The sequence below is a fragment of the Numida meleagris genome, chromosome 4 (genome assembly GCF_002078875.1).
Source record: "Numida meleagris isolate 19003 breed g44 Domestic line chromosome 4, NumMel1.0, whole genome shotgun sequence".
NCBI classification, from domain to species: Eukaryota; Metazoa; Chordata; class Aves; order Galliformes; family Numididae; genus Numida; species Numida meleagris.
Window position 1 is genome coordinate 822,746 of NC_034412.1, and position 27,623 is coordinate 850,368.

General features: G+C 43.9%; 1 protein-coding gene across 1 annotated transcript; it reads right to left on the reverse strand.

Annotated features, from left to right (window-relative positions):
• GPR149 (G protein-coupled receptor 149) lies at positions 1,625–23,373 on the reverse strand. Its single transcript, XM_021394185.1, has 5 exons — positions 22,372–23,373; positions 21,146–21,338; positions 19,463–19,938; positions 2,292–5,209; positions 1,625–2,141 (listed from the first exon to the last, which is right to left on the reverse strand). Exons 1-4 carry the CDS (start codon positions 23,338–23,340, stop codon positions 4,637–4,639), a joined length of 2,211 nt encoding a protein of 736 aa, XP_021249860.1. The 5' UTR covers positions 23,341–23,373; the 3' UTR covers positions 1,625–2,141; positions 2,292–4,636.

The following is a 27,623-nucleotide window of genomic DNA, read 5'->3' on the forward strand; positions in this document are numbered from 1 at the left end:
TTATCAAAGAGAAATTGCTCGTGCTATCAAGATTGTTTTAAAAAATTCCAAATTACCTTTAATTTGGGAACTCGAGAACTCTGACGGAAAAACCCTCAAGAAAAAAAGACTTTAGTAGGAAAAAGATTGCAACTGTGGTCACAGGAGGTCAATAAAAGAAGCTCTCAGATATTCAGCAACTCACCTGGTTTGTGAGCACGCCGTTAGGCAAGAGGAGCCTGGGCACTGGGGGCAGAACCTCCCGTGGGACAGGAGCACTGCTCTTCTATCTTGGGAGCGACAACCTTGAAATGAGACCTGAATGAGCAAGTGACTTCCACGCAGCCTCATCCTACTGCTCATAACATAAGGTGCGGGCTGAGCAATACACTGTCATGAAGAGCCAGAACAGGAGCACAGGAAGGCTCCGGAGGTGAAATCCAGCACCAGGACACAGCAGCACGCTCGCTGTCAGTTGTTCCTCCCCTAACTCTTGGGAAGAGGTATTCTCCCTTCACTGCTCTTTAACAGCAGTGTGGGATGAGAAGGAGACTACAAGGATCTACTGTGTTTCAATACACGTAACAGTGCCAGGAGATCTGGGCACCCCAGTAATGGAACTGAACTGCAGGGCACCAGAAACAGAAAATATATAGTGCGTAAGGCCATTACATTTAAATGACTTTATAATCAAATTAAAAAGTGAGAATCACATTCAACTGATTTCCTCATCACTTTGCAGGAACATCTCTTACGGGATGTTAACAGATTTACTCAGTATACTTGGGCACCGAAGCAGTGCACGTGCTTGAAATAAATGGGATTTCAACGCCAGGGAAAATCCCTTCTGTATGCACACAACGACTGCACTTCAGCTGTGTCTTCTTAACACTGGGAAAAAAATACACATTCTAAAGGAAACATCACAAATCCAAATATCTGCGACAGACTTGTAGATGTAGATGCTGGAAGGATAGTGCATCTATTCATTTAAAGATCACTTTCTACAAGATACATTTCTTGAAATACTCCCAGTGTTTTGCCAACTACTGGGCCTTTTCAAATCCCTTTACCCACTGCTCACGTTTGTTTTTCATCCATGTCAGCAGCGCGCTATCAAGATGCAAAGTACACAACAGTTTCTGTGTGCAGCAGCATGTTCTCAGAGAGCGCAGAACACAGCGCCCTCCTTTCAGAAATCCGAACTGAGATTCCTCCAGGTCAAATTCCTAATGATTCCCTAAGGCCCAGTTCCTAAAGACAGAGCACAAAAGTTGTCAGGTGAACACGGAGCTGAGACGCAGCTCTGACCCCAGGGAATAACCTTGCTGCTGCACACCAGCACTGCTGCGCTCAGGAGGGCTGTCTCTAGGAGAAAAGATTCTTCTGGAAGGACTGAAGGTCTTTAACATTACCTTGTTTATAAAAGAAACAAAAGCGTTCAGCATACAGGAGTGTATGGATAATGTAGCTGTTGCTTGAGTCTAGAAAAGCAGAATTTATTCTGCTCTGAGACACCTAAACCTGCAAAATTCATGAGACAGAAACACAGCAGGCAGAGCTTCACCTTGGAAATCGTTACAGCGATACACACCAGGGAGTGGAACCATGCTCCAGAATATACGTATCAACCTCAAATCTATAAAGGTAAAACAATGTGTAAGAAAAATTGAATTATTATTTTTTATGAAATTACTGTATTTCAAAATAGCATGATGTTGTCAGTTGCATATTCTACCATGATCAGAATAGTACATTTCAGTACTGGGCCATATCTTCTATTTCAAGAAGCCTGATCCTTTGAGGCATTTGGGATTTGAGGCCTGGCTCTGCTTATTACACATTTACTTTTCTTGCTCTATTAGCTTAATGTTCTTCTCAGCACAAGTGAGTGCCACAGAAGGGAAACTCTAACACACTGGATACACTGCTTACCTAAGATTATCTCAAAAATTCTTTTGAAGTTTCTTGTTTTCTACCCTTTGTATTATCCAACAGCCCAGCTCCTAAGAGCAGGGGGAGCGCAGGGGCTGATGCAGGTCACATTTTCCAAGGGACTTTCTCACTCAGTTGCTATGGTGTCTGTGCAGAGGTGAGGTCTCTTTCAAATCACCTTCAAACAGGCCTTGACAAACACTTTGCCCTCAAATGTCAAGCTGTCACTGAAATACATTAAAAGGTCATGCAGAATAAACAACAGAGGAGGAAGACTTTTTTTTTCCTTAAAAACCATTACAAAATAAATAAGTTCTTTAAAATCTAAGTCCAAATACATTTCATAAAATGATAAATGAAGACACTTTGACAATTACCACATACACGAACCAGGAGTTTTCTCTTCGAGCAAGTTTTCTGGTGCTTTGTGCAAGGAGCTGTTATCTACTGAGTAATTACAACCTGGGTTTCCAGACACTCTAAAATGTTTAATGATGTGAGTCACTAAAAGAAAATATAAAATTGTCAGACATTTGTACATGATCAAATTTACAGATTCATTAAAGAAAATGTATTTTCATTACGACAGCAAGACAACATTCTACAATTATGTCAAGCTCAGGGTCGCAGCTATGCAGAATTTTAATGCCTCCAAACCTGAACACATTCTAAACGCAGCCATCAGACAACGTGACCAAACTGAGGCTGTGATGCACTGCATCCTCCCTCACAACCTTCTGGATTGAGCATGTCTGCTGCTATAAAGCAACTTTCTGCACTCCTACAAACACAAAGCAAGGCAATACATTCAGAGACAGCAGATATGTGTCTCTGCTGCATGCACGTGGATATAGTCTATTCAACAGACTTACCACTGATTGCTCCTTCTGTAGTTTCTCGTTAAATCTGAAGTGTAACACAGCATCGCAGGGGTACTAAGAGCCTTGAGGAAATCTTATGAGAATCCTTGTTTTCACCTTGAAAGAGCAGCACACGAAAAGCACATCTTGCACGGAGCGATCCATCTCTATCACAGCGGCCTGCAGACTTTGACCCTGATTGTCCTCAGCTCTACATCACTGTCACGCCAGCACAGCCCCTCTGATTGAGGTGGCAGGCCTGATTTATGTTGGTGAAGTGAGAAGGCAAGTCACCTGTTCTTTCCATGCCTCCATACTGAACACAGGCTGATCTGGTTGGCCCTTTTGCTCTACCTTTCACAGTCCATAAAGGAATCCTGAATAGGGCTGTGCTTATTTTGTTGTGCATGTTCCCACTGAATGCATAACAGGGTGACTGCAGACACCTAAATGATTATGTTGTCACTCACTGAAAATTAAATCTATTAATTAAAGAAGTGGTGTAACATTTAGTCAAACCTCTGAAAGCCCTGAAGTCTGTATACTTCTATCTAGCTGAAACGAATGACAAAATCTCAGAAAAAGAGCCCTCAGCCAAAAAGCGTTAGACTTCTGACTTCATTCACTGTTTTAGCCTTGGTTTGTTTGAACTTGACATGAAACAGACTACTCATGGGTTTTAGTTTGATTTCAGACTTGGTTCTAGGTTTCCTGTAAGGCAGCAGAAGGACAGGCTCCTCCAGAGGGCGCTCCAGGCTGATCTGGAAGCTTCCACTGAAGCTGATCTGGGCAATCAGCCTCAAGCTGAGGTCAGCACCTAAGCTGTGTCTCTAAGTTTGGCCTCCTTGAACAGCCCTGTCCCCTCTCCTAAACAGTCACACATCAATGGTAACCCCCAGCTCTGACTCAGCTCTAAAGCAGGAGCAGCCACCCAAAAACATTTGATGACTGGTTTGTCCACAAAACGTTCAGGGGTGGAAAAAAAGCTCGTGAGGGAGGAAGGCAATACTGAAAAACTACTTCTTGCTTAGGGATGCCTCAAATCCTTAAACATGAAAACTAACTCAAATTAATGTTGATGTAGCTCTTTGAACATTTCAAATGCTGCCTTATCTGGATTGAGTGCAACTATTTGCATAGTTGGAAAACTTCTTAACTTGGTAAGAGATCACAGAGGCAGAAAACGGGACACTTAAAGAGTAACCAGCATAAAATCAACCAACATTTGACACACTCGAAAGAAATGTCAAGCCATGAGAACACACTTTCACAGTGTTGAACTTACAAAACGTGCATGCTTACATTTCAGCCATCCACATTCAAAGATCTATACAATGGCCACTTACAGAGACATTACATATCAATCACGTATAGAGCAGTAGAAAACTAAACTGTAGGTAATTTATAATCCCTAACCAAATGAATGGCTTAGTCTTAGGCTTGTGCTACATATTTTTAGCTATATGTTTCAAGTCTGGCACATCGGTAGGAGAAGAACTGCAACACTCACTGAAACCTGTTACATCTTCACATTCTCTCATTTTCTGGATTCTCACAGACCACCTAGTGCCAACAAGCTAGCAAGGGTGGTTTTTAAGATTTAGGATTCCTTTCAGATGCACGTCTTCCTCAAATAAAGAGATACATAAATAACTTGAATTTCATTACGTAAAGCCGCGAAGCACTTAAGCATTTGTTTTCCCATTTGTAAACGTTAATAATTTAACAGTGTACCCAAATAAAAATAATTTATATGCTAGGAAAAAAAAAAAGCAACACTTGGCATTGTATTTGCTAGGGTAACTTGAGTCAAGAGGAGCAGTGTCCACTGAATCAGTTTAAATGGTTAGATTACATGTCTCTTAATTGCTGTTGCCATCTTCTTCCCGTTTTCTGTATGCTTTATTCAACATTTGTATTTCTTCCTGATAACCACCTCTTTCCATGTGCTGCTTTTTACTATTCTGCCGGTGAGCTTCCACAGTGTCTGGAATTGTTATGTTAATATCGCTGTCGGGATTGTTGGATGGTATGAAGAGGGAGTAGGATGCAGTTTCCCCTAAATCACATGAGACAAATCTGTTTTCTTTCCGTGAATAGCGTAAGGACGGAGACCTTACCTGTGTGGAGGACTGGCTGATATTACTGATGATTGAAACGGTATCCAAGGCCTCTTCATTGTCACAAATTTCAAGAACCTCCAAATGAATTTTAACACTTGTGTCAGCAAATGTATTAGGACACTCCTCTGGGTTCGGGTCATGACCAACACTCTTAGATCGATAAACTTCAATCTTCTTTGACGCGGGTGTTATTTTTTGTCCTTCAGTGCTTACCTCGTATGTAGACAAAGAGAGAGTTTTTCCTGTGGGTGCCTGAAGAGACACAGTTCCTTGAAATGCACACAGAGGAATAGCTAAGGCCCCACCTGATCGCTGAAAAGAGAAAGAATGATCATTACCAAATGCCAACTTCTGAAGCTAGAATCTATCACAAATCATCAGGCTTAGTTTGTTAACTTAGTTTACTGTTACAGGCTTTTCCTTGCATTATTTCAGGAACCTGGTATTTAAGTTAACTGTATGGTTTATTAAAGAGTAGAAAAAAGTGTTCACAATCATACACTTTGGTATAAAAAGTGAAGTCTGAAGTGACTGTGACTCAGCTACAGCTCATGGACATGGACTCTTTATGGTAACAGTCTACCATTAACATTTCATTGCAGCCAGTCCACAATGAGACAACTAGCATTAGCAGGCACCTCTAGCCAGTAATAGCAGTGACCTCTATGAGTGTTTTCACTTAATCTCTGCGTAACTTCTACTGAGATACTGATCTGCTGAGGCTCCATTCAGTTAGCAAAGGATAGAAATGACAGCAGAATCAAAAACTGGACCCTATGCTGACAGCATCTGTCCCCCTTGGGCACTTAATTAAATTGGGTACCACCGAGCAACTGAGATAAAATTCCTGAAACAGCTTTACAGATACCATTCAAGAATTTGTAATATATATTTTTGGTTTATTTTTATGATGGAAATAAATAATAGTATCAGTAGGAAATCTATAGTTAAGAGTTTTCAGTGCCACTATGGCGGTGGTCAGAGGGCCCATCCAGGGTCTCACTCCCTCCCACGTTTCACAGAAGTCCTAGACACCAATATGGACTTCTCTAGTACAAAGCTGAATTTATCAGCAGAGAAATTTTCACATACTTGAAGGCATAGAGATAAAATTCAGTTACAGCTCTGTAGTCCTAAAGGTCATCCTCAAATGAAGAATTTTTAGCAGTTTCAGTGAAAGAAGTGTTTCAAGAGGCATTAAAAGTAAATAAAGGTAAATAAATAAAGGCATTACACAAAGAAATCACCATGTGTGCCTGCATGGAGAACAGAAGCAGTTTGCTCCTGTGCAGACTGTGGTGGCTCACTCAGAGGTGAGTCGTTACGTGTTCCCTTTCACAGTGTTGCAGGACAGATCCTGCCTCTCTTCCTCACCCTGCAGACTGGCATTTTTAACTGTGGAGGTCAGCCATTCAGTGGCAAAGCATGACGTGGGTGGAGCAACCAGAGGAAGACAGACGGCTGATTTATGAGGATGTGGAAGTCTGAGGCACTGAAGGAGTTTGGATAGCACTCACATTTCTTCCTGAACAGTGCAAGGGAGGGCTGAGATGAGAGAGGGAGACAGCTGGCTAGGGGAGCAGGTACACTCCTCTGTCTGCGGGCACTGGGACTGATCTACCTGCAAACAGAAGACAGCCCACAGAAACCCTTCCAACAGGAGCACTCTTTCCCTGCTAAGTTACAAGAAAACACTGAGCTCAGCCTTGGAAGCATTAGTTCCAGTACTGTCCTCTTGGGCTGACTTACTTTGTGCAAACAGTGTGAATACGAAGAAGGAAAAGGAGGAGGAATAGGAAAAACAGGTCTAATAACTGGCAGCGGGCAGGTATGTGAGCACTGCTTAGGCATTGAACAGAGCCCTTTCACTTAGACTAGTCCTGTTTATATTTCCTTTCCAGTAAAACTGACAAAGTGAGTAGAAAGAGAGACATTTCAGGTACTGGAAAGGTGAAATTCTTCTTAGGGAGCTGGGAAAGGCAATTACTTGCTCATTATTAAAGGCAATGCTGCGATGAGACTTCCACAGAACAAGGCAGAACTTACAACCACACAGCTCAATCAAGTGACACATTACCTGACCTTCACTAAAGAGTACGAGAAGGAAAATAGGTTTCATTGCGTGGAAGAATCTTGCCAGACTGTGACTTAACACGGTCCTACGAGAAAGGAATCCGGCTGACAAAATGCGAGCAGCTGGGCTGCCCTGCTGGAAGGCAATCAGAGTTGTATTAGTCTCCTCAACGCATTTGTCAGAGAGAAGCAGTCCTCAAGCCTTCTTCCAGTGTGCAGTTATGGAGACAGCTGTTGTGCTGTGCATAGAGGCAGCAAAGGTCCCCCACACAGGAACGCCAGATCCAGCACCTCACTGCTAGCTCCCAGTTGCTGGTGGGGTACTGGGGCTCCCAGAGAGCAGCTCCCTTAGGGACAAGCACCAGATGCTTTACTAATGCCACCAGAGGACAGAGCAACAAATTTAGATCTGGATATGATCAAGTGGGCAAACCCCGCTAAGTGCTTCGAGCAGTGTGCACGGAGGTGCGAGTTCAGTTTCTTTGATATTGCAATACACTGAGCCTGGATATACTAATTTTGGTAACACACATTTGGAATGGTGTTTCCCTGGGATACTGAGATATCGCTGGGTACGAGCCCTGTAGCTCTGCTTCCAGCCCGTCTAGCTTCAGCAATCAACACTGGAAGTCCTTGCAGGGTCAGTTAAGCGTGTCTGCATTTCTGGTAGTTAATCAAGCTCAGAGTCTGAAGAACTGCCTAAAAAAGCACTCACATTATGCAGAAAGACATCAAAAGAATATAAAGAAATAGGTTAAATAAGAACTGATTACTTCCGTGCAAGGTTACCTTCTGCTTAATGGAACACTACAGAATTGTCAGAGAGAATGTCAAGAAGATGGAGGATCTGTCAGAGGGACCTGGAGCGGAATGACCAACCCTCACTTGCTGGAGTGAATACTCCTGTTCTGGAGAATAAGACATTTCCCAATGACAGTAGATTTCATGGCTCTTTCTCTGTCTTCAGTTGAGAAATTGATATTTACTTTTTGAAGTGAAGCAGACACACCAGGTCTTCTGTGCCGCCTCCTGGTCACCAACCAGGAAGCCCAGAAACGACATCATTTTCAACTAGGAAAATTCCAGGAGAAATATTAGTCAATTACAGACACCTTTAACTAGTTCTACAATTAAAAGAACGCAGAAAATTAAGCCTAAGCTGGTTCTTATATCTACTTAAAGATACTTGTTCTTTACATGCACACAGGCATAGACTCACAGAAGTATTTATTTATTTACTGTTCGTACAGATATGTATAAAAATACGAAACTTTTTACAGCTCATGTCTTAATTTCTGGTAGTTCTGAAGGGTTCCAAGTTGGAAATGCTCAAATGTTTCAATTTAAAAAATCAATGCATTCCCCAACCAAAACATTCTGTAAGCCAAAGCTGCCATCCCTATGCTGAAGCTGGCTTTAATTGAATCTCGTAAGATTTGCCCAGCCTCACGAAAGTTACAAACAAGCACTAGACCCGAGCTCTCCCTCCGGAGGATTGTTTTCTGCAGGTCTGCATCGCAGAAACATCACGTTGGTAATTTGTGAGATTGTTTACTCTATTTCCCATGCATTTCAGCACTCAGAACGCTGCAGGATCTCTGAGGCTGCGATGCTCACCCGGAGCTCCCTGCCAACAGGAGTTGCCCTGCCTGGTGCTGCTCCTTGTGCAGAGCTCATTCCCATCGTGTCTCGTGGCAGGGCACACCTCCTGTGCTGCTCCTGCCGGGGGTGGCTGTGGGCTGTTCTGTCTGCTGGAATCTGGGGCAGAGCTCTCGCTGGAGGACTACATGTACCAGCACATGCATCTTTTAACAAGCCAAGACAAAAAATTACAATGAAGTAAATCACAAATGTACTTGTTCCTTAAGGAGTGCTGGTGCATTCTGAACAGAGAAATCTCTACATAATTGATAAAGCAAACGCTTTCATTATTAAATTAAATCATCCACCTCCCAGATTTCACAGAAGAGAGAAAACAGCTGTTGTTGCTATGAGGCAAACCTTCAGCAGCATCACTGTAGTTTCAGGCTGGGCTCTTCTCTCCCGCTCTGGCTGGATTCCAGCAGGTCCAGGTGAGCACACTCTGACAGAGGGGAGGTTTCAGCCCACACAAGGGATGGAACCAGACCTTGCAGCCACTGGCCCAGGCAGGGCAGTGAGAAAGAGTCCACAAGAGCCACCCGACTTACAGCTTCTGCATGGCCCTGCTGGGCTATTTACGGAGCCCAGAAAATCTGCAGTCTTCCCTGAAGAGAAAGCAAGTCTTTGACCCGTGACTTTTTTGAGAAGGAAGGAAAGGGGAAGGTAACTTTAATACACTCTGTCACTCTATTTCTCCTTGCAAACTAGTGGAAAAGAAAGCAAAATGCCCTTTTCTATCTGGCTCGCCAAAAAATGGTTATACTTACATGAAAAAGTAAAAAAGGAGTATTTAGCTCAAAATACACTTCAGGAAAATTTTTACTTAATCATTTGCCAAAGCAGAGCCTCATTCTGCGTGCTGGTGAGCTCCTCCTGAGGGTGAACGGTATCCCCTCTGCAGGTGGGGATTCACATTAAATGTGACTGGATGGAGGAACTCCTGCATGGAGCTCAAACTCAGTGGTCCCAGTTCTCCAGTGCCTGGCTTAGGTGTACACTTCCCAGGATTTCCTGGCAATATTTGTTTCATGGAGCAAACACCCGCAGAGCAGGTAAAGGGAAGCACGACCGCTCCACTCTCCAGACCCAGTTATCAGATAGCATTTCATCGCCTGTGACCAAAGCTGGCTCTGTTCCAGACGTAGGTTCTTTGCTAGGAAACACTTGCTAGCAATTGAAATCACAACTAAAAAACTTCAGCAACTTACATGATCTGAGTGGGGCCTCAAGTCATTCACAGCTTAGTTTGACTTTAATGATAATAAATTGCTGTTGCAATACTGTAAAGGCCAGTTGAGAAAAAAAGCTAACTGCAGAAAGAAAGGAAGTGTGTTAACAGCCTGAAATTCCAACATGATCCAAGGGAAGCAGCACATCTGGAGGATACTCCAGTGCATCTAAGACAGGAGCTCTCTTCTCTGACTATGTGAGAAGGATGCATCTTCAAAACAGATACCCAAGATTTGCTGTAGCTGCCCAGACCTGGTTGCGTAGTGCTACTTGAGATGCCTCAGAAGATCTGAGATGTCCTCAGAAAACTGCTAAGTGTAACATAGGGCTGCAGGGAGGGCTGCAGCCTCCTGAGGCAGCCACTGGAGCACAAGGTAGTTGGTAGACTCCTGTAGCCTCTCAGCTGCTTCAGTCAACTCCAGCACAAGGAATTTGGCAGACTCCCTCATCGTTCCATGAGTCACAGGCACTAGAACACTAAGACAGGTGTAACATGAGCATGAGAGGCAGGCAGAGCACGTGTCAGCGCGCATCTCGTCTCTGGGAAAGGCAGGAGAGCTTTGGAGTGAGCTCACAGACAGAGAACACCCCCTGTCCTGCTGGGCAGCACGGTGCAGCGCTGTGAGCAGGAGGCACGTTTGGCTGTGTCCTGGTCCAACACCACTTCCATGGCACCCTGCTGCCCTCCAAACAGAAATATCAGTACTCTGAAGAAAGCTCTAATGAATTTGCATTCCTAATGACTTTGATGGAATATGGACTCTAGCTAAAAAAGTTTAATTTCAGAACATTTCCAGTAAAGATTCCATCATTTCCTAGCAGAGACAATGTGTTTTCCGTTTATTTCAGAACACAGGCTTGCTCCTCCTCTTTCCAAAATTAATTACTACAATGACTTGCCCTTTGGGAGGCTGTCTGCAGTACATTTAGACCCAACACAAGGTATGACAAGAATAGACAAGGTCACCTCAGATGATCTGAAAACCTGGATTTGTTATCGGTCTGCCCCATCTGGACAGGCCTTGGACCCAAACACAACAGAGGCACCCAAGGTCAGTGCACTAGCACTGAGGTGTCAGAACTTCTGTACTCAGTTGGCTGTGCCTGAAGCAAAGGAGCTCAAGGAAGTCCTTCAATATTCCACTCTGTGTGGGAGATGATACACTCACATTAATTCCCGTTTTTGTAGCATTTACAAAACCAAGCCTTGCCCTTTTCTCCACATGTGGTGAAGTTTATTTCATTTATGTACTGCCAGCCTTAGAAAAAGTTCTGAGTTCACTTGCAAGCACCATTCTAAGAGCCCTTCTGCAGAGCAGCAGGCACTGTAGAGTCAACCTGAACCGTGTTTATGCTTTCTAGGAAAATACAGTGATCAACAAATTTGGTGAAGAAAAGCAGAAGCCTTTAACAAATGGAGAACTTGCTAGCCTAGAATGTACTGTCTTTATTGGAACAGCTTTTGTTACTCGTATTCCATTAGGTGGCATTAGACTCAAGATACAAGGATCCCTTGAGAGAGAGAACACTGGTGTCAGCCAGTGGCAGCTTTTTGCAGCATCACTTCCTACACACGTTGGTGACAGACAGTGCCATTCATTGTTCGGCTCCACAGTCCTATTTATCCTTGTTACTTCTCCACAGCCCAGTAGTTTACTTCTTTTCTCTTCTATAAATGCATATTTGTGTCTAGCATTCATCAAAACCTGTCTAAGCAACAGATCTGAAAGCTCTTATGTATCTGAATCAGACAGAGTAAGCAGCAGCCTCAGAAAGCTAGGTGCCTCACGCGGAGGTGCCCTGCCTACAGCAGCCTGCTCCTCCTGCACCACGGATTCTGCTCCCAGTATTTCTCCAGTTGGTGCAACTCTACAGAGTGCCAGCTGCAGTTTTACCACAAGCAGAGTCAGCAGGCTTCATGAAGACCACCCCACTCTGTCCTATTTGGAGTGAAGTGAGAAGATGGAGAAATGCTACACGGATTTTCCAGCCACTGCTTGAAACAGTATGAGAACATCACCGTAAATTAGCACAGATACAGTTGTATGGCTGGTGGGAAGCAAATATAATCTTGCAGTCCATCCATACTATGTTTACTGGAATGTTTACAGCTTACTTGGAGCAAGACAGATCCTGTATATTTATCACTGCTAAAAAACCTTCAAACTCTAGACATACACAGAAACAGCACTGACTCCTCCTAAGTGAAATTATGTACACAGACTTCCCCATTCTCTTTGCAGGCAACATAAATACATGCTATACATAGAGTCTTTTGAAAGAGTTTGCTTGAGGCAACCCACAGATGAGGTAATCAAGTCAAAGGAAGAGAAAAATCAGCCTGTAAAAGATTGCAAGCCTGGCAGATTTCTATTGCCTGAAGGCTCTTAACTAGAGGCAAAAACTTACATGGCATATTTCTAGACAGCCTCTTTAGGAAAGGGGGATACACTGCTATTTGATGAGATGTTAAAGGTACCCTTCAAAAATGCAGCTGAGAGAGAGTTAGAAATGACAAGTACAATTTCTTGTCTCCCTCTCAATTACAGCTGGCCTATATAGGTACTGAATAAGAAACACTGCCACATTCTCCTTTCATGCCACTTTCCTTCCAGAGAAATCACTGACGGAGCCAAACTTTACTCCCAGAACTGAAGGTGAGCAGACAACCAGCTACAGCATTTCCCACGATACTACCACCTTCCCAACAGCACACAGCTTCTATAGAAAATCAAAGGCATCGCACGCATTTTCTGGCATTCTCCTCTCCAAAAAGCTAAATCAAAGTGATGAATACCTTTCTCACTGCTTCTCTAAGGTCTGAAAGTAACAGAATAAAAAATTCTGCCTTCAAACTATGAATTAAGATGGGCAGCCTTCTGCAAGGTACCGGCTGCTCAGAGACTGAAAAAAATGTCACCTAGTGCGAGACTTCTCATCCCTTGTTTCCCTTCATCACCTCAGGCCAGTGAGCGGTGCCGGCCAGCTGCTGTGCCTTTCCCTGCGGCCAGCACTAAAAAACATTCAGCCCCATTACGAGTTACTTTCCCATGAAGTACTGAAGTGGCTGTTGGTGTTGGACATCTGAAATACCAGCAGCTCTTGTAATCACAGCTTTGTGAAGACTGTGACAAAGTCCTGCTAGTTACAATGGAGTATTTACCAAACTAAAAGCCACAACGCTTACACTTGGGGTGCTTTGGATCACCCCCCCCCCCCCCCGCCATGTTAACCAACTCTGCTACTTACAAACTTTGGTAAAACGTGTCGGGTTGTTTTTGTCCATTTTGACAATGTCTGAGTAATCACAGGACCTATCCACACCTGCTTCTGACTTCCCCACTTCCAAAGCTGAGCAGGGCTGCTGCCTGGTTTCATGCCCCCTGGTCCTGCTCCCCGCACCAGCAGCCCACTCCTCTCACCCCTTGTCCAGCTGTACTGGAGATGAGCACCATGGCTGCAGGCACTGCTGGGCATAACCAGAAAATCTTCGTGCTTTTATCTCCCCGTGAGAATCAGGTAACCGCTTCAAATCTGCAAAGACAAAGTCACTCGCAAAGATTTGCTGCTTGTGCTACTGGGGCGTTTAAATTTTGAACCACAAAGTCCTCAATACTGTCCAGTTCCCACTTGGCTGAAACTAATTATCTTTTGTTATAGTAGCTGATTAAGTTTTAGCCAAGCACACAGGCTTGCACATTGTTAATGCTTGAACACAGTGCAGCTGAATGGTTCAGTCCTGCTACACCACAAGCCACTCTGCAGCTGTACCCGAGCCAGTCTGATGGAGCAGCACCCCGAGCTCTGTGCTCAGCTCACTCTTCACTAGAGACGCACTCCTTCCCTGGGCCATTACCTACATCTAGTAGCACACGCTGCCTTCAAATATGATAGAAATCACGCCAGAATTCAGTAAGATTTCAGCAAGTCAGTCACTGCACAGTTCTCTGGAGTTCTGAGCAGTGGCCTGTACACTGGGCTAACCCGCCCAATATGTAATGCCTACTTTGGGGGACAGAGGAATAGGACATTTAAGGATTAATGTTTCTTCTGTAACTGAGAGAACACCACATATAACCATCAGCATGACGATTACAGCCATCTAACACCTCTGAAAATCTCCTGCTATAGAAGCAGAGCTGGGAGGAAACGTACAAGATGGTTTTGTAGGACAGAGATGTAAGGGGACAGATCTCCAGAGCACTGTGTGTGGTTTAGCCTCTTGACTTCCATTAGTGATAATGGGGAAAACCCAGCTATGTCCCTACCCTGAGGATGCAGCCCAAGCGGATTCTTTCTCCTGTAAACACTGTGATTTAGTGCACAGCACTGCACACAGTATTCCCACCTCTGCCTTCATTTTGTCAGCACAGTCACTGCCATGTGCTAGCTCTGCAGCAAGACAAGATTTATGAAGGCTTTCCTTTCGCACTCACTTTTCCCACGTTGCTACAAAGGCAACATGACAGCTTTCAGGTGAAAGGGCTCAGTAAATTTACAGGAAAGTATTAAAGAAAGAAAGAAAAAAGTGGGCATGACACAGCAGGAAAGGGCTTGAGGGGAGGGGTGAGAACAAGAAATAGGTGACATTCAACTCATCAAATATCGACATGCAAGAAGACAAGTCCATCCAAGGTCGCCTAATACTTAAGTCAGTATTACAGAAACATGACCTCATTGCAGTTGGACGTTACGGTCTTTATAGGTCCCTTTCAACTCAAGGAACCTGTTCTGTTCTATTCTGTTCTATTCTGTACTGTACTTTACATGTATTATGTCATGCTGCTCCTTCCACATGCTTCTCAGTAACAGATCCATACTCTGATGTCCCCCTCCAGCTGCCCTCGGGTTTTGTTCTATTGAAATGAAGGTCCTGCTGCATGCTCAGAGAGCAGAGCTTCTACAGCAGAGCAACCTATCAGCCTCTGGCTACGAAAACAAAAGAAATCTGGAAGAAGGGCCAAAGACAAGCCAAGGAAACTGTTGCATTTCTTTAGAATTGTGATACACTATGGATAAAAACCTTTATAGAAGGAGCTCAAAGACAGATTCTTTTGCAGTAGCAGAGGCGAGTGGCTGCTTCCTCCTCTTCCCTCCTAGCCACCTGACATTCATGTTCTCAAGCATTCATGTTAGGAGTTTGACAGCTCCTAACAAATACTTCACAAGAACTAAAATAAAGGGGAGTTCATCAGCTAAAAACACATCAGTGAACTCTATAAGAACCGTGTTTTTCCCTGCAACTACACTAGCTTCTGTTGAATTTGCTGGTACTTAATCTATTTTTAAAGGCTTTCAAACCAGGTAGTAGAACAGAAATTATATAGAATTTTTGTGTGAGAAAAATGCATTCTAATTTCCTGTAAGACAAATCACTGTCCTTTTTCAACAAGTATATGCAAAGGGACTGAGGCTACGTATCCTGGGCTGCATCACAAAAAGTGTGGCCAGCTGGGCAACAGAGGTGATCCTGCCCCTCTGCTCTGTGCTGTGAGACCTCACCTGGAGCACTGCATCCAGAGGTGGAGTCCTCAGCACAGGAGAGACATAGTCCTGTTGGAGCACACCCAGAGGAGGGCCACAGAAATGATCCCAGGGATGGAACACCTCTCCTGCGAGGACAGGCTGAGCTGGGGCTGTGCAGCCTGGAGAAGAGAAGGCTCCAAGGAGACCTGAGAGCAGCCTGCCAGTATCTAAAGGGGCTGTAAGAAAGAGGGGACAGACTCTTTAGCAGGGTCTGCTGTGACAGGACAAGGGGAAATGGTTTCAAACTAAATAAGGAGAGATTTAGATTAGAGATAAAGAAGTTTTTTTTCGGTAACGGTGGTGAGGCACTGGCATAGGTTGCCCAGAGAGGTGGCAGACACCTCGTCCTTGGAGACACTCACAGTCAGACTGCACAGGGCTCTGAGCACCTGACTGCGCTGCTGGTGTCTTTGTTCATTGCAGGGAAGTTGAACTAGATGAACTTTAAGCTTCCTTTCCAATTTAGATGATTGTATGATTTTATGATTATGTGTTTTTCTCACTAAGTTCTCAAGCTGAGTACCTGTACCCTCTGCTATGTGGAAATTCAGTACATAAGGACACAGTTACCACACCACTTGCAGCTATACAGCAAATTTATCTGTAATTGCTATTCTTCCTCCTACTCTAAGTTATTACAAGTTCTGCTTATTGAACAGAAAGCTGGAAGTACTCTAATAAGAACATCTATACTTATTTCTGTCATCAAGCATTTATAGTCTGAAACTACTGAAGATGAGGGACTTTCATCCTGTTAGAATAATCATCCATTTCCTGGGAAGGTATGCTATCTTCTCCCCAGCTGGCAAGCTTAATTGGCAAAGTAAGCAGAAGTACATGACCAATAAATGCCAGAGAAAAACTCCGTCTTTAACATGGTGAGTAATGGTGAGACAAGGAGAAAGTGACTTTTCTTAGACACTTAGGGACTTCCAGGCAGACTGAACAAAAGGGAAGGCTTCCATCTAATTTAATGTTTGGCTCAAATTGATCTTTCACCCAACTTACATCTGAGAAGTGCATTAAAGGTCTTTTCAGAAGGCTTGCAGGAATTTCATACACTGCCCTTTTTCACCAGCAAAGCAAATGTCAAAACTGTGACACTCTGGAAGCTCGTGCTGAATGTCAGAAAGAAAGAGATCTGTAACTTAGAAGCCTTGAACTTTTAGACCATAGGAGCCTTAATGCCTGGCAATTGCACACTGGGTTATAACTTGGAAAATGTCAGAAAAGAATGAATTAGGACTCCTTGTAATGCAAGTACTCGAGAAGTCTGTCCAAAAGTGACGTATAAAGCCCTGGGGCAAATACAGCCAGCCACATTCAGTCGTTGCCAACTCCTTTCCCAACAAGATGCTTGTACCTGTTCTAAGCCAAGTCACAGGTCTAGCAATTTGAAATGGCAGCCACGGGACATGAGAAAAGGAAACCTGCCTGGAAACTACAGCAAGGAGAACCAAAGGGAGTTAATGGCACACAGCAGGGCAGCAAGAACTACTAGATTAAAAACAGGTTCAGTCATAATTTACTTTTGCCCACAAACAGTAGTTCATCACTGCACACTGCAAGGAAGTGAACATTTGATTTTTCATGAAAGGCGTGATCAATTGAATCTGAAATATCAAACAAATTCCTACTTTGGCTCAATTTATAAAGTCGTGTTTATCAGGAGGAGTGGGGATTCTGCTATATAAAACACATCTTATACAGCTTATCTATGGATATGCCCAAGGGTCCAAGCAAGCTTTCAGGTCTGCCCAGCTTGGAGCAGGAGATGGATTAGTTGACTTGCAGAGGTCCCTTCCAGCATAAAGCCTTCAGCAGCTCCTGTCCTATGGGCTTCATGCAGGCTCCAATCTCTTTCACACCGAGTGTAATGCCAAACATCTACTGAACGGTACAGAGTAAAGCAGAACCCTCCGAGCTTAGCTAACACCTGGCCGGGCAGCCTGGCTTTGGTTTCTGGCTTCTGGCTTTGGCTTCTAGTTTCCTGCCTTCTGCTCTGCCTTAGCGGGGAGGGTTTGAGGAAGCAGCAGGTATCACAAGTCAAATAAGCAGGGAGAGACTGCACCCACTGTTGGAAAGATTATCAGAAGCTCCAGTTTTGGAGGAAAGGCAACAAAAACACGAGTTTCACCTAGCTCAGCAGCACTGCTTCCAGAAGATGTGGTTTTCCTAAACTACAATAGTAAAAAAAAAGTTTAAAAAATATTTTAACATCCTCCATTTTCATCCTTGGACATGTGTTTCCTGGCTGCTCATGCATTATGAATTGACTCCTTTTAGATTCAACTTCCAAAGAGTAGGCAGAACTGGCTCTACAGGTTGTCTTAGCCAATTTACTACGTCACATCTAAAACATTAAAATGATGTACTCACATGCACACAAGACCATACTGGTTTACTGAGAGAACTGGCATACATCTACACTGCCAGAAGATGAACATGTACGTTTATAATGCAGACCAACATGTTGAACTAGAGCATAAACAGCACTGCCTATGGAAGGTGCTCACAGCAGGTGCAGATAACACAATACACCATTACCCTTTTGCAGTCCTTAGACAACCCTGAGATGCCTTCCAGAGCTCAGTATGTGAAGAGAGCAGCATGTAAACTCCACAGGGACAAGCAGCTGCTGCACATTTCTATTTCCACTACAGATATCAGACTGCAGGCTCGCCTGGCACCTCATGCCCATGTTTGGCCCTTGGTTGGTAACATCAGATTTTTGGGAGACAGAAAATCTCACACTCACTGCCAGCCTAACAAAGAGTTGACAAGCAAACCACAAACAATCTTTTATCTTAATTTAATAAGTTTAAATATTTTTCAACATTCAGACTGCAATAATTGTTGTGACATTTTTGCTCTTAAACAAATACTGACTACAGAAAACAAAACTTGGCACTTCTCCTCTAAGTCTGTGCTCTTACATGAGATAATAGCTGTCCTTTTGCTGGATCCAGTTTCAGCCTGTCATTCCACAAATAGCAGTTCTGGGCAACTCTCTCTCCCATCTCTTTACTGCTGAACCCAACTCAGTAGTCAAAAAAGAGACTCTCAGCATAAGCACTAACAATAAGGTCTGTCATGGCAGAACAAAAGCGCCTCCAACCTGAGGAAATCCCTGATCCTGCTGTTGCTGACACGGGACATCAGCCTGAGAAGGACAGGCTTCTCTGAATGAGAGCTCTGCACTTGGAACAAACAGTGGCTACGCAATCTGATCACTGAGAGCAAACCCCAACTTCTGTGGCAACAGGGGTACATTCAACAAAATACATCTATAGGTGAAAGAGTCACACAGCAAGGAGCTCTGTGTATTAGTTGTAGATGATATGTCCTTAAAATCTATGGGTTTTGATATTTCTCTCAAGCTGTGAAAAGCTCTTTCAAATTCTGTAAGCAGATAGTAAATATGAGGGAGCAGAATCAGGACCCCTATGCAATGAACTACAGCTGTGTTCACAGGCATCTTTAAGAAACCATGAAATTGAAGTACTGACATGTTAGGACTCCACCTTCATTCCCTTCTCTCACAGAGCTAACAGACTACTCAGAATTTCTTCTTCCTGGTAACTGTCTACGTTCATAAGGAAATGGACGAAAAATTACTAGGAATCCTCGTGATTTGACTGAAGTCTGCATTTGTCTGTAGTTCCATCACTCAGGTTTGTTTTTTCAGTTCTACTTTTTTCCCTACACAAAATGTAGGCATGACTGAAATGTTACCAGGTACTTGGAAATACTCGTAAAAATATAAGCTTTTGGAGTCATTTGGAGAGATAATTCCAATTCATTAAGATGAATTAGTATAAGTCATACTGAATTCTTACCATATACAGATGATGCAGGTACATGCAAGGTAATAATTAAAAATCTTTGATTAAGCAGACAAGTGAGGGAGCACTGCAGGACCAGAATTTGCAATAGGTGTGAAGTTACTGAAATACACAACACTGAGTAAGTTTTTTACTAGAAATAAATATGCTATCAACAGAACTAACAGAAACTTAATGTAAGCAAAAATTGTGTCTTATAGTACAGTAACTCTTACTACCAGAAGAAAATGTGGGCAAATACCCATTTTACCTGCCGAGGGGTCCTCTCCGATTTACTCCTGCACCACTCCCAGTCTGTGAGCTCCGGCTTGTGGCCCTCCTCGTGCGACAGCCTCCTCTCGGGCCCCTCCACGGTCCTGCCGAGGCCCGAGCCCGCCTCCCCGCGCACGCCCGCGGGGATGGGCCGGGCGCTGTCCGTGGTGCTGAAACCCGCCGGGCCGGGCCTGGCGCTGCCTGTGACGCCGAGCCCCGCCGTGCCGGGCCGGGGGCTGTCCGAGGCGCCGAGCCCCGCCGGGCCGGGCCGGGCGGTGTCCGTGATGCTGAGCTCAGCCCGCGCAGCGCCGCAACCATCTCCCCTCGGCGGCTCGCTGGGTTTTTCGCAAACCAGCAGGTTGTGGCAAGACGTGGATTTACCATCGCCATCGTGGTGGTGGCTCTCAGGGGTTATTCGGTAGATTCCATAACCGTGCTGGAAGGAAAGGTTGAATTCGAAACCTCTGTGTTTGGCTGAACAAAAAGGAATGAAATGATGTATTACGAAGAGTCAAAGCCAAGAAGAAAAATGAGATTACATATGCAATGAAAATTACATTCTAAAATATGGAATACAAATTTAGTTACTACTATGCATAGAAAGAAATAATTGTTAAGAAGCGATGTCTCAGATAGTGTTGCCTTCTGAACCTTCAATGAAATCAACCTTCAATGCAAATACCTCTCTCAGATTACTTGAAGAGTTGTATTTTCATTTGAAATTCAAAATACAACCCCTCTGCACAGACATATGAACACTGGAGATGTATTTCACAAGTAACTGTGAGCAGGAAATTGATGGGAAAGCACCACGCAAAAAATGAGCCATAAATATCAAGATGTTATTCACATTTACAGAAACCTAAATGTGTTTTTCACCAGAGGTAAGTTCACAGAGTGGCGGTTGCATTTCTCTGAGTGTTACCACATGACCAAGTTCATTACAAAAAGGACAAAAGTCATGTAGCATGTAAGGAGACAGGCTGTGGCAGAGAGCTCATTCCCCTGCAGCTGGTTTTACTTGGAGGCAAAGGGAAAAACAGGCCTTCAGAAAACTCTAAAGAGGTTATCAAGTAAAGGTCTGGTATTCTCTGTTACCTTCAGATAATCTTAACAAACATGCAATAAACATGAAATTTTTGAGGCTAAAGTTGTGTAGTATGTCCTCAGCTTTGAACTGGCTCCATGAACATACGAGGATAAAGACCCTCCTTGTCCTTTGCCGTTTACTGTCTTGTGCCACTATGATTTCTATCCACTAGCTATAGGGCAGGTGTAGAAACAACAGTTGCTCTCCTTTTTATAAAAATCTGCTCACAATTAACACGTTGCTTTTTCCCCATGCCACATTAACCATGGTTCATGTATATCACTAGCTGAAGTCAGATTCTGGCAGTTACATCTTGGAGAGGGCAACTAGGATTCAGAGTCCACTAGTTCTGTTGAAATACCTGTCAGCAACTTGGGAAACCCACCAAGCTTCTGTGCCTCACTATCCATTAGTACCAGCCAACTTTTCTCCAGCTACCTTGCAAGAGCGCTGTGAATCGCTTATATTGCTCCAAATAATGTTTATGTAATCCAGGTACTTCAGGCAAATGATTTCAAGGAATACCAAGAGCTGTTACTGACACTAACTTCCTAACCATATTCCAGCTGTACGTCAGCCTCCCATCCTTACTTTTGAGTTCTTCTGAAGACACAGCATATGAATTCCTCCTGCAGTTTATGATGCAGCCACAGGGCAGGTGGATCCAGTGCTCTGACAGGACAAATACTGGGGTGACAGTGGCAGCTAGCAACGTCAGCAGGAAGCTAAGTGTCTCAAACGAAAGGCTTTGATAGCCAATGATGTGCTGGACAACCATTTGTATCTGAAAGGCAGAACATTTTGGAATTTAAATTGCTGTAGGCACATGATATACTTCCAGGAATGAACAGAACATGAATGTGACACAAGTAAAAGCTAGAAGTTTTCACATACATTTGTACATTCAGCCTAACAATTCTTTTTGTAAAAGACAGCTGAGAAAACATACTGCCAAAGACTTTCCTCCTCATTCTGTATTTCTCACAAACCCCTTACTTAAGCTAAACATTACATACAGATGCCCGAGTACTATGAAAACAGGCAACTCACAATTCAAGTATCTTAGAAAAGACTGCTAGCTCAATCTCTCCTGCCTGGCAATGAGGAACTCCACCTCCTGATGGGAAACAAGACAACTTCATACCACCCAGGACTGCAGCAGATGCTCTGTGATGCTCTCTTTCAGTTGAGGGAAACTCAGATGCTGTGCCTATACATACTCCAGCCACAGAGATAACACTGACCCAGACCCACATCCCATAGCCTCAACCTCCTTCCTCCTAACTATCAATGAATGTATCTGTTCCCAAATACACCAGTGCATGCACATGAACAACCACCTCCCCTACCTCATATACTCTTCGTACAGAGATTAAAAAGATGCATACAAATCCCATTTTTTCTAAAAAACTCTTATTTTTCAGCCAGTCTGGCAAAGGATTTGGCTGACTGCTATGAGGAGGGGCATAAAAGCTAGCTTACTAATATTCACAGACCCCATAATGCTGAAAAAATGCATGTCAGGCAACTGGAAACACAAAAAGGTGGACCTTATTCATCTCTGTGCTCAGGTGATACAAATGATGTGATGATAGAGCAACATTCTAACAAACCAGTCTCTGTGAAACCTGCTGAAAAACAGTTAAATTCATGTAGAGTGACACAGACACGTTCAAAAAGACTTTTGCTGACACAGTGTACATGATAAGGAACAACTGCAATGGCTGCTGTTCATCTATTTCAATTCATGGCACATCAACTCCTGACCCATTTAAACATAAGTAAACATTAAAAAGTAAATCAATCTGACAATTTACCATCATTGGAAGCCAGAGAATGACTTTTGTCAATGCAAGAATCAGTGAGAATCGTTTCTGGGCGAAGCCCACTGCGAAGCTCCTGCTCTTTGAGTTGTTCATGCAGCGGGGCTCGAGTCCACTGCTCTCAGCCACACCTTTCCTAAAAACTGCCTTCGAGCTTAGACACGCATTTTGGAAATGCTTCAGGGTTTTATCCACAGGGTCCACTGGTGACAGACATGGGGTGGCAGTACTGCAGCCTGCAGGTGTCCCAGGGGTGATGTAGCCTCGAGAGATTTCTTGGTAATCGATGTGTAATAGCTGTCGCTCGTCTGAGCACAACAGCTGGTAAGTTAGAGGGACAGACAGCACTGTGAGGAGGCAAAAGCACAATGAGTAGACAATAAATAAGAACAAGATGTAGGAACTTGTGTGGTCAGTGAAGCAACCCCAGGAGGTGGGGACGTACTTGCCCCAACCACAGAGAGGCAAAATGCAGATCAGCAAACTGACGATCCAAATGCTAAGAATTGCCCATACCATGCTCACTCGTTGTTTGGAAGCACTGCAGTTCATTGCCTCAGTTTTGTTGATGCTATAGAAGTTGTAGGAAACTATGAGAGACCCTTTGAGATTGCTAGAAATGCCCTGGAATAAATATATAAGTGCTGAGGTGGTGCACAGAGGCTGAGGAAGAGCATCACTTGACCACTGGGTAAGCATGAAAATAATCACTGGCACAATGCTGATCAAATCGTCTACTGATAAAGAGGTCACAATCATTGAAATTGAGGATTTATTTTGCATTTTCAGCAGGGAAACTAGTGAATAAATGCTGCCCAGAAGCACCGTGAATGCAATGATGAAAGTCAAGCAGAATAGAAAGACATTCAAAGTTCTCTCCTCGTTAGGTTTATCCATAACGCTATGATTTTCAGCGAAGAAGCTTGTCCCATTGAGTGACAAATTACTAGGCATTACCGACATTGTCCTTGGCAAATTTTGTTCCTTGCCTTCTCACTGACTCTGCAAGTTTTCACAAGCTGAAACCATAACTGTTAGCTCCACATCGTAAGTTTGTTTTCCCTTCTTTTTTTGTAGCATCCGGTGAAGAAATATTCAGGTTTAAGCTCCCTTGATAACCAGAATAACTCACGCTCTTGAAAAATCAGGAAACAAAGAAGTACCAAAGGTGCTGGAAAAAATACAATTCTCCATAACCCTTTCAGTACTGGAAGACAGTTAATTTAGTCTCTTCAGGTAATAACAAGCCATTCACTTTTGACAGATATCAGGCAATGTCCCTTACTCACGAGTTCAGCTGAAACGGAGGCAGAGTATCAGGTATGTTCAAGCTCAGGGAGAAACATAGTAGAAATGGGAGGCTGTTGGATTCACCCTGCGCTGATCTGAGCTGCAGGAGGGAGGAGTCAGAAGCAAGCAGGATAGCAGAGAAATAGGGAGTGAGTATCCTCCCAGACAGAGATGCCTCTTAGCTGGATCAGTGTCCCTGCTAAGCCCCACCTCCGATGCTGACACTGAAATCCAATGCAAATACTCCGATCTGATGTCAGCCATAAATGACATTCCCGTAAAGCCCACGGCTGCTCCATGGCTGTGCATCACCAGCTGGAGAGCTGCTCTTATTCTTTTGCACTTCTACACTCCGAGCTTAGCACAGTAAGCGCTGCGGGAGTCTTTTATGAAGATGAAACAGAAGGGTGTGCCTGCCTTGCCTTTCTGTATTCCAGCTCCCACTGCAAGCGTGTGTGTATGCGCGTGCACACCGCATGGATGCTAATTGTACAGTTACTTGGTGACAGCCCTTTATTAATGACGGGCAAGAGCCGTGCACATCAGCAAGGTGCTGCCTGTCGATGTGGTGTATGTGGTATCTCAACTCAGTTTGGGGTTTATAAAACTTTCATTCCCCACGTGATTAAGATTGAAATGCTCGCTGCCTGCTCGAACCACACACATGGGTAGAACCACAGCCACGTGCATTTTGGTATGTCACGGACATCTCCTCCTGAGAAAGTGCAATACTGGTGAAGCTTATAAGCTGACAAAATTTTCAACCCTCAGACATGAAGTGAACAGGTAAGTTCAATGCAGTCTTCTTGGAGAACTCTGCCTCTCTTTTCTTTTGGGCATCACTCTGCATTCAAATACATGACAGAGATGCAGGAAGAATATTTTCTGAATAAGGATGACATGGTAAGGCTGCTCCAGCTACATTGTAATCTGTGTAACACTGCAAATCCACTTGGTTGGAAACCTGTTGGTAAGGACCTGATCCCACCCAGTTCCACCCATCAGTAAGGCAGCACCGAGCCAGCCCTGGTTGCCAGGTGCCCTCCCTCGTGTTGGGGCAGCACAGGGCTCCCAGAGGTGCCAGAGCCCCCAATACAGGCACCGAACACCAGCACGCGGCTGTGGCTCTGCCATAGTTAGCCCACAATGCAAGGAGCAGAGCCAAGGAAATCCATATTCTGTCCTTCACTCTCAGCTGCCAAGCTGCCCTGCCACAGCACTGGGAAGGCTCGCATCAAGAACAGGCCAGATCTTCAACTATCATGTCAGAAATTTGCAGTGGCATCCCTCCTGCCTTCCACATGAGGCACAGTCCTGGACTTGGACCATCCATCTGGCCTTTAACTCCACAGGATTTGACTTGGCTTTTGTGATTTATCCGTCCTGATGCATGACTGATTGTTAATCTGTGCTGCGCCAGCTAAAGGCCAAGGCTCATTTCCTTCTATTTACAAATCACCATCACCTTTACCCCCATAAGTCAACTTTAAATTAAAGACAGTGTTCTAAATCTTTAGATTAACAGCGTGAGCCTGGTCAGAAGTACAGTCAGGAGATAAGAAGAGGAAGAAGCATCATTCACCCTTGTTTGGACACCTATTAGAGTCTGGCTTCCTCGGGAAACACGTGACCACCCATGAAATATGCAGGCGCACGTCTCTCTCCCACTCTTAATTCCTCAATTTCTTTGAATTGTGAGACTACTAAGTTCTCACAATTTTCATGAAAATGAGCAGCTGATGAGAGGAGACCGACTCTGGTAGACTCCTCAGCCAAAGGACAGGCTGCAGCAGAGTCCAGTCTTCCCTGCATGCCAGTGAATGCAGAGCAGAGACTTTATAAATATTCTAACAATAAAAGAAAGCATCAGCTGGGATCTATGCCTTCTTAGCTATCAATTAACTCAGATGCTAAACTGCAGAAAATCAGCTTAATTCTCTCTAGCATATCTTAGTGCTTCCTGAAACATCATCAATTGCTTTCATTGTTAAATTTTATGCTTCCGCTGCCTGCGTTGTCTTCATTTGCTCTTGCCACATAACTGTGAGATATTCAGAACAATGTTAATAATGCTTGGGAAATATATTTTACCTACTATGGAAATTTTTGCTCCTCTATCCCAAGCCATTATACCTGCCCTGGAGGTGTATGAGCTCTGACTGCAGATATCAACCAAAATTTTCTGAAAATTCCTCTACTACGATCTTCTTTGCACACTTCTTTACTGACCGTGCTTTACCAGAGGTGTACATACAGCCTCTCTGCCCCTTTGTAAGTTTTCAGACATTCTGGTAAAAGCAGTCCATTCCATGTGTTCCCTTTGTATTTTGAACGAAATGATCATCAGTGTTTTTAAGAAAATTGCTTTTACTTATCACCATATCCATTCAAGGTAGGTGATATAATACTCAATTCAGCTTGTCTTCCCACAGAACGTATTTAATTATCTGAACAGCACCTTGCTCTTCTCTGCGGCAGCTTTTACTGTAAGTTACGATATGGGGAAGTGTTCCTTCCTCTCTGGTCATTTCACAGTTATAATCTGAATGTCTTCAGAGCAATGAATTCAAGCAGCTTCCCCTCTATTTATCTTCCTTCAATGTGACTGATAAATTCCAAAAAAATAAAACAAGTACAGAAAGAGCAGTCTCAGTCTTAAAACTAAAGAGAGAACTCAGTTTCAGTAAGAAGCACACAGCCCCCTGAATGCTTGATTTTGCATGGAGCTGTGCCTCGTGGTATGTGACCTGCGTGTCCAGTACAGTCTGAGTCTGAAACCTCTCTTACGGCTGGAGCAAAAGAACCCGCACTAGGTTCGCCGTTCTCTTCTAAAGGACAAGTTCATACTGCAGCATTTCAGAACTTAAAGGTACACTATCTTTCTAATTTCAATTTCACTCTCAAATTTCACTGAATTTTTTCAGATTCAATTAGACCGATGGTGGCCAGACAGGAAGGCAAGCAGAGAGGCAGGCAGTGTCAGCACAGCCCCCTCTACTCCCACGTTTTCTAAACAAACAGTGCTAGAGTGGAGGAATATAGCAGTGCCAAAAACACAATGGATAATGACCTTGCAGAAACCAAGAGAAAGAAAGAGACACATTTATCTGCCGCTATGTCCTTGGTTGAGACTGCATCAAGGAAGGCATGAATTTGTAGATCCTTACTACTTATTCCCCCCACTCTCTGCATTTAGACTCCCGGACGACAGGAGGTTCCCAATACAACACTGTCTTGTGCAATAAATATTCTTTTTCCCGGTGTGAATTTTCTGTGCTGAAGAATGATCACAATGAGAAAATATGTAAAGCGTGAAAATCTCCTCTCTGGCCTCATTTCAATCAGCACTGCACAACAACATCTCTTTAAAGACTCAGCAGTATTCAGCAGTCTATGGAAGGATTTCTAAGAGAACTGCATGCAGCAATTCAGGAATGGGTGTGAAATTAATCAAATATCACAGAATCATATCATATCACAGGATGGCTTAGGCTGGAGGGGACCTCAAAGGTCATCTAGCTCCAAGCCCTGCCATGGGCAGGCTGCCAACCACTAGATCAGCACCCAAGGCCCCATCCAACCTGGCCCTCAATGCCTCCAGGGATGGGGCACCCACAGCTCTCTGGGCAGCTGTGCCAGCGCCTCACCGCCCTCCGAGTAAAACATTTCTTCCTAACATCTAACCTAGCCTCCCCTCCTGCAGTGTAAAGCCATTCCCTGTGTCCTGTCACTATCAGATCATGTAAAAAGCCAGGCCCCTCCTGCTTGCCAGCTGCCTTTGAGTACTGGAAGGCAGCGGTGAGGTCTCCCTGGAAAATATTCACCATTCAAAAAACATAACCAACAAATACGTTTTTAGAAATTTATCCTATTTAGTGTATGAGTAACTTTATTTTCATACCTTGCACTAATCTAAGCTCTGACTTAGTTTTGCTTCCTTTTGTCACTCAAGAGAG